The 9,730-nt window shown below is 42.7% G+C and overlaps 1 protein-coding gene across 1 annotated transcript; it reads right to left on the bottom strand.

Annotated features, from left to right (window-relative positions):
* Positions 1-254: 254 nt before the first annotated feature.
* GPR101 (G protein-coupled receptor 101) lies at positions 255-9,653 on the bottom strand (the record flags this gene model as incomplete). The annotated part of the gene is made up of 2 exons (XM_033946839.1): positions 8,394-9,653; positions 255-299 (listed from the first exon to the last, which is right to left on the bottom strand). Coding segments are annotated over exons 1-2 (1,305 nt in total), but the record flags the coding sequence as incomplete, so codon positions are not given.
* Positions 9,654-9,730: the final 77 nt, after the last annotated feature.

Genomic DNA, 9,730 nt, shown 5'->3' with positions numbered 1-9,730 from the left:
TACCGCAGGACCGTGAAATTCTATGCAGTTTACAATGATGAAATAAACAGAGTTAAGAGCTAGTGATTAATAGGTATTGATTAACAGTTATTTTGGAGTAAGAATTGTACAAGTCAGCTGCCTAAATACTTCAGGAACAGATATGTTTTTAGGCGTTTCCTAAATTCCCCATACGTAGTAGGCGTAAGCAATTGATCTAGATCAGGGGTGATCAACCTGCGGCCCGAGAGCCGCATGTGGCCCCGTGAAATATTTTGTACGTCCCCGGTCGAGGACGATGCAGTGTTTTCCTCTGCTGCCCCCTGGTGTTCACCGTCTTGCTGGCTCCCTCCTCTGTCTTGCTGCAGCGTTTGCGTGTATGGGCGGCCCCAGAAACATTTTTTTCTGCCAATGCGGCCCAGGGAAGCCAAAAGGTTGGACACCCCTGATCTAGATCTTTACCCCATAATGCTGCCTGATGTGAGAAAAGGTATTGATGATGTCTTTTAAGTTTACATCCTCTAACTGGAGGGGAAACAAAGTTCAAGTGTGAGCTTCTCTTATGTCTGTTGGCTGAGAAAGAGAAAAGGTCAGTTATATATTTAGGGGCTAAACCGAATAGTACCTTAAAGCAAAAACAACCAAACTTAAACTTCACATGTGCCTCCATCGGCAGCCAATGCAGTAGTCAGTAGTGTGTCCTTAAATGAGCTAAGGCCATTTTTACTGGCTGATTTTCTTTTTTGCATCAACACTAATGTTGTCATAGGTGTGTGGCCATATTTTAAAAATTACTGCATGAGCACTTACTGCCACCCATTTTCTCGATCAAATGCAAAACCCCCTTATCCACCAAATAATAAACTTTTCTTTAGAACGTGCTGCAAAATTGATGACTTAGCAATAAACTATTGAATTTCAAATGTGCTCATGAATCCCTCAGCAGGGCGCCAAACAGCAATACGAAGTCGCTGACACAATGAGTAAGTTTTTAATTGCATCACATTTAATTGAGCACTACAGCTAGATGGGCCGTTTGGCCTTTATCTGCCGTCATGTTTCTATATTTCATAAATATATGATATTATTCATATAGCTCTACAGCAGTGGTTTCAAAACTCAAACCATTTGCAGGGCCACATTTTGGATTTGTAGGTACTTGGAAGGCTGCAGAAAAAAATAGTTAATGTCTTATTATAGAAATGACAACTTTGCATGAGGTAAGTACCTACAAATCCAAAATGTGGATTATCTGAAATTACGGTCCGGTTGGATTTTTACCACTGTATTTTTTATCATTGTATTTTCATGTTTTTATATGTCAGTGTATAATAAATTATCTCCAGAACATCTGTATCCACAGTTTTTTGTTTTTGTTTTCATCGGTGGATTGTTTTCACTGTGGATCATTGGGTCTCCCCATTTTTCTTTGTTGTGCTGATTATCTGAAATTAGAAGCAATTAAGGAAATATTTATAAACTATAGTTTATAAATCTTTCCTTAATTGCTTTTGATAATTTCAGCTATACACAGCTGAAAGCAGTGGAACATGCAGAAAGTGAAAAACTATCAAAGTATCAACTGCAAGAGACAAGATTTTGGACCAACTATTTTGAGGCCTTCAGTATTATAAATAATGATTTTTTATGGAAAACTTGTGCCTTAAGTAACCGGTGGTTGTGTCCGCAAGCGCCTTCAGCTCTCACCTCCTCTAGCACCGGACACATGCAAAAGCTGCACTACCTCCAATGGTTACCTTACATTCTGGAATGTTGTCCGCATCACTGCTATAATCTCACACAAGCGTTTCCTGCGTCTGTATGTGATTGTGAGATTGAGTGGAGAGAACAATCACAGATGCAGGAAAGCATTTGCTTGAGGTTACAGCAATGAGGCGGGCAACGGTCCAGAATGCGACCACCGGACACGACAGCCGGACACATAAGGCACAAGTTTTTCATAAAGTATCATTCTTTATAATACCGAGGGCCTCAAAATAGTACCTGCTGGGCTGCATGTGGCTCCTGGGCCGCAAGTTTGAGACCACTGCTTTACAGCATGAAAAATTGTGTCTCTCGGCTCCTCAGGAAGCTGAATGAAATAGCATTTTTTAGAAACCTTTCTGTCGTTTTGGTGCAGTGCCTGAGTTTTTTTTTCCAACCAGGAGTATCAAAGTCAGAGGACTCAAGCACTGCACCAAAGCAACAGAAAATTTCCTAAAAAAATGCTATTTCATTCGGCTTCCTGAGGAACCGAGAGACACAATTGTTCAGATAAGTGGCTTTTTTACATGCTGTAGAGCCATATGAATAATATCATATATTTACGGAAACTGTAGCGCTCAATTAAATATGACGCAATTAAAAACTTACGCATTGTGTCAGCGACTTCGTATCGCTGTTTGGCGCCCTGCTGAGGGATTCATGAGCACATTTGAAATTCAATAGTTTATTGCTAAGTCAACAATTTTGCAGCAAGTTCTAAAAAAAAAGTTTATTATTTGGTGGATAAGGGGTTTTTGCTTTTGTTCTGTATTGATTCTCTCCCCTTCCCCCAAGTAACAGGTTTCAAACTTAAATCCCCTCTTTCTTTTGGCTAAAACCCATTTTGTAGGTGGCAAAGAGTCACGCAGTAATGCAGATGTGCCATTTAGCACAGAAACACCCACTTTTTGTCCCCTGACTGGCCACCTCAAATTAAAATATTATTTAGTGCTTGGTTAGCATATGTACACATTTGTAAGCACATCCCGCGACATACCATTTTACGCTGTGTTAAGCATACATTATTTATTTATGTAGTACTTACTATACTGCTATTAATTGTAAAAACCAGAGCACAGCGGTTTACAATCTAAAATGAGGCATTTTTAAATAGAAAAGAACTACAATTGTTTGATAGGAAAGCTACAGTCAAATATCATTCAATAGACAGACACAGTAAGGGAAGGGGAAAACAGAACCCGGCTGACTAAAGGCTAGATTCACTAAGCAAACCGATCGTGTACCGATTGGTTTGCGACCCCTTTGCGACCCGATTGTACTCCGGCCCGATTCACTTACCTCTCTGCCAATCCAATTCCGAACCGTGCATGCAAATGAGGGGAACGGCATGCAAAGTAGACAGGCACCCGATTCACTAAAGAAATCTAGCAAACCGACTGGGCTGGCCGCCGATCAACCCAAGAAGCGACTGCTGGGGACCAGTCGCAAACGTCCTTTCCGACTCTCCAGCTCCATTGCCGCCCTGCTCTCTGCACGCCCTGCTCTCGGCTGCCCCAAATATTTATCTCTCTGTCCCGAATCTCTCCTGCTTGCCGCCCCCAATTGCCGCCATGCTCTGCCCCGAATCTCTCCTGCCCCCGACTTTTCTGCCCTTCCCTGCACTGCGAGCCTATGGCTTTAAACCGCAGGTTAAAACCACAGGCTCGCTGGGTTAGTAAAACTAAAAAAAAAAATTTGCAGCTTTGACGGCTCTTAGACACATGTGCAGACTATCTACAGATGGTCTGTGCATGCGTTGGGATCGCTGTATAGTGATCCGTACGGTGGATGGAGGGGCGTGTCAACGATCATCCCCATTTGGATGCAGGCCTTTTGTGAATTTGTCGGCCTGCATGCAATCGGGCACAAATCGGACACGGAATCGGGGGTAAGTGAATCTTTTTGTTGCCTAAAGGAACCTCCATCTTAATTATGAAAAATCTGGTTAAAAAGTCAGGTCTTGATTGCTGTTTTAAAGTTCAGCTTCACCACAATTGATTAGAGGCAATGAATTCCAGACGGCTGGAGCTTGAAAGAAAAAGTTGCTATGTCTTGTGGATTCTAAATGGGAAGACCACAACGTGGTGGTGATGGGGTAACGGTGATAGTTTAATGAATGTAGAATTCTGGATGGCGTGTAAGGTATAGTCAAGGAAGTAAGGTAGTCGGGATCCTAATCGAAGAGCTTTGAAGGTGAGGAAAAAATGTTGCATTTAACTCTAGCTTGTATTGGAAGCCAGTGATGTTCTTTAAGTAATGGGGAAATAGTTGTAAATATCTGTTGACATTAACAAAGAAGTTGAATAGCACAATTTTGTAGCATTTGAAGCTTGCATATAAGACCCGGTGAAATTTCTGCGTATATTATGTTGTAATAGTCTAACTCGGTTGTTAATAAAGTGAGAATAAGAGTAGAAAATGTCATGACATCTAGTAGGTTTCTGATCGTGCATAATTGTCAAAGAGAAAAGAAACTTGTGGGGCAAATGATAAGTCAGCGTAAAAAAACCCCCGAAAGGTATTAACTGGGATTATGTTCGTGTTTAACCCCCTCATTTACAAAGCCGCGCTAGTGTTACAAAGCCACGCTAGCGTTTTTTAGTGTCGGCTGCGGCGGTAACAGCTCAGATGCTCATAGGAATTCTATGAGCACCAGAACTGTTACCGCGGTGGCCAGCACTAAAAACGCTAGCGTGGCTTTATAAAGGAGGGGGTAAAAATGAAGTGGTTAAGGAATAAACGTTGGTTAAATAGTTTAGTAAAAGGGCCTCACAGTGGCATGCATGGTTCCATTTCAGCTGGATGGCTAAAGGAGGAGAAAACTGATGGGCTAAAAATAAAAAATCTTAGAGGTAAAATGGTTTGAGATCCTGTGTGACTGATCCTTCTGCCAATAAGCATTTCTAATTCAAAACCTTCTTTGAAGAGAACAAATTGGCATGTTGAAAGCTGGAACAGAGGTTTTAGAAGAAAAATGAGAAAACATTGCATGGCCTGAAATATATCCAGTGCTACATTATTGTGAACCTCATCTCCCTTTATTTATGAATTTTATTTTATTTATTTAGGTATTTATATACCACTTATCAAGGTTATCTAGGCGGTTTACAATCAGAGGCATTTTCCCTATCGGTCCCGGTCGGCTCACAATCTATCTAACATACCTGGGGCAATGGAGGACTGAGTGACTTGACCAGGGTCACAAGGAGCAGTGCAGGATTTGAACCCACAACCTCAGGGTGCTGAGGCTGTAGCTCTAACCGCTAAGAGCAGGGGTGTCAAAGTCCCTCCTCGGCCGTAATCCAGTCGGGTTTTCAGGATTTCCCCAATGAATATGCATTGAAAGCAGTGCATGCACATAGATCTCATGCATATTCATTGGGGAAATCCTGAAAACCCGACTGGATTCCGGCCCTCGAGGACCGACTTTGACACCTGTGGCTAAGAGCTTTGATTCATTCAAATTCTTTTTAGATTCTCAAGGGCAAAAATCAGGGAAACCCAAACATCAGAAAAAAAACATCAACTGGTAATAGATGGCTAGAGCAGTGGTCCCCAACCCTGTCCTGGGATAGCCCTAATGAATATGCATGGGGCAAGTCTGTACTCCTATTATCTTCATTGCATGCAAATCTCTTTCATGCATATTCATTAGGGCTATCCTGAAAACCTGACTGGCTGGTGGCCCTCCAGAATAGGGTTGGGACCCACTGGTCTAGAGCATACAGAAAAAGAGACACCATCCATGTTATCTTAATTCCCTCTGCTCTGTCCCCTTCTACAGGAAGGGCCCATTGGATCAAGCACACATGCGTCTTTGACTCATCTCTAGCAACCCTTACGCTTAAACTAGCTTTGAGTAGGAGCAAATATGTTTGGGCAGGAACGCTATTGCAGCCACGCAGCTCCCATTAACCCACTGGGAATAATTATGACAGTTTTAAATTTTGTTATGTTTGCGGGAGAATAGGAAAATTACCCGCAAGAAACCATCTTTCTTTGTTTTATCACATAAAATCAAATTGATTTTAAAACAGCCAGTGCCACTCTTCCCATCGATTATGGGACTAGGGCATTTAAAGGGAGGGATGGATGGAACTGGGCGGGCCTAGGGCCAGGTCTTGTGGTCTGGATTTTCCAATTGGAAAATCTGGCAACCCTACACAGGGCGCAATTGTACAGTAGCAGCCGACTAGCTTCCCTAGGCTCCTAAATTTAGGATTCTAAAAGTGGATAACAACAGGGACAGATTTAGGGCAGGGAATTTCAGCATCTGGCACCTAAATTAGGCTCCTAATTGTAGGCAATGAATGGCAGACCTAACTTTAAGAGCACAAGTTTCAGTTGAAAACAGCAGGGGCTCTTTTACTAGAGTGCGGAACAATCTGGCCTTAACGTGCTAAAAAGTGGGACTCCCCCATGTGCTAAGCCCAGACTTAATGTGGCACTTTTTTTTAGGGCTGTTTCTTAATAAATTTGCAGGTTGTGTGCTAATGTTCCATTAGCGCATGGTACCTGCAGAAAATTAATGTCTCCTATTTAGGAGGCACTAACCCCCCAATTCTATATATGGCGCCTGAAAACTTGGCACTGACCACGGTGGCACTTAGTGCAATTCTATAAAAGGTACGTGCCATATATAGAATCATTCTTAGTGCCTGAACATGTGACTAACATTTGGGCGCACCCATTTAGCCAATGAAAACCAGACCTAAGAACCTGCATCTACGTCAGACATGGGCAACTCCGGTCCTCGAGGGCCGGAATCCAATCGGGTTATCGGGATTTCCCCAATGAATATGCATGAGATTTATTTGCATGCACTATTCATTGGGGAAATCCTGAAAACCCGATCAGACATGGATCAGCCCATGTCTGATCTAAGTATTGCGCAGATTGGGTGGCATATTTTATAACAGCGTATGTAATGTTTAGGAATGCCCATGCTCCTCCTCTGGCCACGCCCCTTTTGCACTTAGAGAGTTGTGTGCATAACATCAATTATGATGTGTTGATTGCCAATTACATATTGATACCGATTACAGTAGCTTGTTAAACAGATCTGCACGCGCAACTTGTGACGAACGACGTGGAATCCAGGCCTAAGTGTTTCTGTGTTAACTCAGCGATAGCCAGTTCGTATGTGCTTATCATAATGCGCTAGCTGGTTCCTGCTTCGGTGTCCATGCCACGCCCCTCGGAGAAAAATTCTTAACATTTAAATAATGCATGGTTTAGCATGTAGAAAAAGGAAAAACACTGCAAAATGATGTACGGTGTATGTATGTGTAATAGCCTCCTTTTGCACTTTAATCATGGGTTAAGGGAGGAGTGTCAAAGTCCCTCCTGAGGGCTGCAATCCAGTCGGGTTTTCAGGAATTCCCCAATGAATATGCATGAGATCTATTAGCATACTATGAAAGCAGTGCATGCAAATAGATCTCATGCATATTCATTGGGGAAATCCTGAAAACCCGACTGGATTGTGGCCCTCGAGGAGGGACTTTGACACCCCTGTGTTAAGGGCTTAATGCCCTTTAATAAAAGGGGTCCCTTAGGTTTCTAAGTTTGGCTACATATGGGCACATTTAGGAATGTAACTTAAATTCCTAAATTTAGGAGCTCTATTTTTATTAATGGAGTCTTTAATTTTTGAACAGTTTTCCCTTGTATTTCACAAATGTTATTTGATTCAAATGTTGAGATGGGGTCGGGAGGGAGGGAGGGGAGGATAGAGATGAAGATGAAGGTGTTGGCTGCCTATTAACTTCCTTATCAGAAAATGTCAAACTCTAGACATTGTAAACAGGTTGGTGTTCTGTCAAACCAGTTCCTCTTAAACCTAGATGTCTATGCTCTTACAATCAAAGTACTTATTTCATATTCCACCAACAGAGTCCTATAACTCCACAATATTTCAAATTTTGGTATGGCACCTAACATACTTATGCTGCTGATCCATTGCTTAACCTCTCTTACTGTTTGCTTCTTCAGACAGAGCAAATCAGAAGAGGATTACATATATATGTGCTGAATTAAGGTAATAATATCTACATGAAAAATGAGGAAAACTTACGATTCAATGGATTGGATAAAATTTCACTACAAATTTTCATCTAGTTTCCACATAACTGGTTTTACCATTCAGATATATTACACCTCCAAAAACAAGCTAGCCAAAGACACATAAAAAGCAATATCCTAAAATCTGTAGCCCTTGTTTATAGTATAAGAAAAATACAACAGTTGATGCAACCAAGATCCTGTTGAGACACTGAGATCACTTTTGGCCATATAAATATTATAACCTGCATACTGAATATTGGGTAGGAAAGTGCTGAAATGAAGGTTGTCCTACCATGAGGGCACTTTCCCTGTTAGCTGAACCCCACAAGATGACGGAACAAACCTTTGTTTTGTGCAATATTTTCTTGTTACTTATCTTAAAGAGAGGTTATGTTGTGATATCTGGTTGACAGATAAGCTGGTATATCCGTGACCGACGTCATAAATGGGTATAAGAGCTCATCTGTCAATTATCCACTTCTTATCCCTGGTTGCTTCTTACATCATAACAGAAACCAAAGCAAATAAATTCCTCTTTGGGGAAGATCGAGCCTCACATAAATCGCTTGAGTTCTTTACAGGACTTTGCTTAGCAAATGAAGCTCCTTTTGAGGGGTTAGAGTATGAGGGCTGCTTTCCTTCCCGTTCTCTCGCGCTTTTAAATTGTTTGAGCTTTTCCCGGTGATGACGGATATAGTGGTCTCTTCTTCCACGAACTTCGCGGCTGGCACTGAAAAGTGAGACGGGAAAATTCTCCCGTCTGTAAGTATAAGGTAGCTATCAGCAGTTGAGTTTTGTGGATGCACTTGCTTGCATAAAAAACCATACAGCAACAAGAGGAACTCTTTCTTCAAACTTTTGTGCATATAACCATATATGTAAGGGTGGATACAACACTGCAAAAAGAACAGAATTAGAACTAGTGATGTTATCCACTGAGGAACGACTACTTTAGCGCTTGAAGACACAATGCTAAGAATACTGTAGGGGCCCATGCTTAGGATGTAGGATGCCAGGATAATGAAAATAACCTTGGCAGCTTTACAATGATATAGTGGGCGCAGGTGGCTTATTTTCTCAGTTGGGTTGGAGGATTCATCAGGAGGTCGGGAAGATCCAATCACTTGCACAGGATGTACTAACGCATTTTGCCTCCTGGCTGCACGAAATACCATCCCGTAGCACCCCAACATAATACTTGCTGGTAAGATGAAGGAGAATAAAGCACACAGAATGGTATAGGAATAACTCGAAGCCCAAAATACAGTGCAAAAATGACTGGCTTGGTCAAAGTCAATCTTTCCCCAGCCATATAGCGGAGGGGTGCTCTGAAGGATACTGAGAAACCAGGTGCAACTGATCAATATGCTCCCCCTTTTGGGTGTCATCATAGTAGGATATGATAAAGGATGTATAATGGCCAGGTATTTGTCAACGGAGACCACTGTAATCGTGTTGACCCCTGTGAAAGCAAAGATGTGCGTCAGAACCACCACAACCTGGCAGAGCCGATAACCCAAGGGCCAGATCCCAGGCAGGGAGGTGACAATAATGCACGGCATCACCAGGACCGTCTGCAGGAGATCTGCTACCAGCAGGTTGAAAATGAACCGGTTTGCTACTTGCAGGAGCTGCGGCTTGCGATGGAATACGATCAGGAGCACTACGTTTCCAAAGAGGGAGAGGCAGAGGAGAGCGGCGACGAGGGCGATCCTGAGGATGGAGTCTGGAAGAGAGGTGTTGCCGTTGCTGCTGATGCTGCTGCTGCCGCTGTTGGGCTCGTCAGCCAAGTGACTGCCATTTCCCGGGCCCCTGCGATCAGGCAGTCGGCTGAGCAGGGCCATTGGAAACCCTGGCTCGCACATCAGCTTCAATTCAACATCGAACGCACATCTGCCTCACTGGCTGTGCAGAGGCAGCA

Source organism: Geotrypetes seraphini, chromosome 5 (genome assembly GCF_902459505.1).
Source record: "Geotrypetes seraphini chromosome 5, aGeoSer1.1, whole genome shotgun sequence".
Taxonomy (NCBI): domain Eukaryota; kingdom Metazoa; phylum Chordata; class Amphibia; order Gymnophiona; family Dermophiidae; genus Geotrypetes; species Geotrypetes seraphini.
Note: the sequence above shows the minus strand (reverse complement) of the source record. Positions and strands in the feature narration are given on the sequence as shown.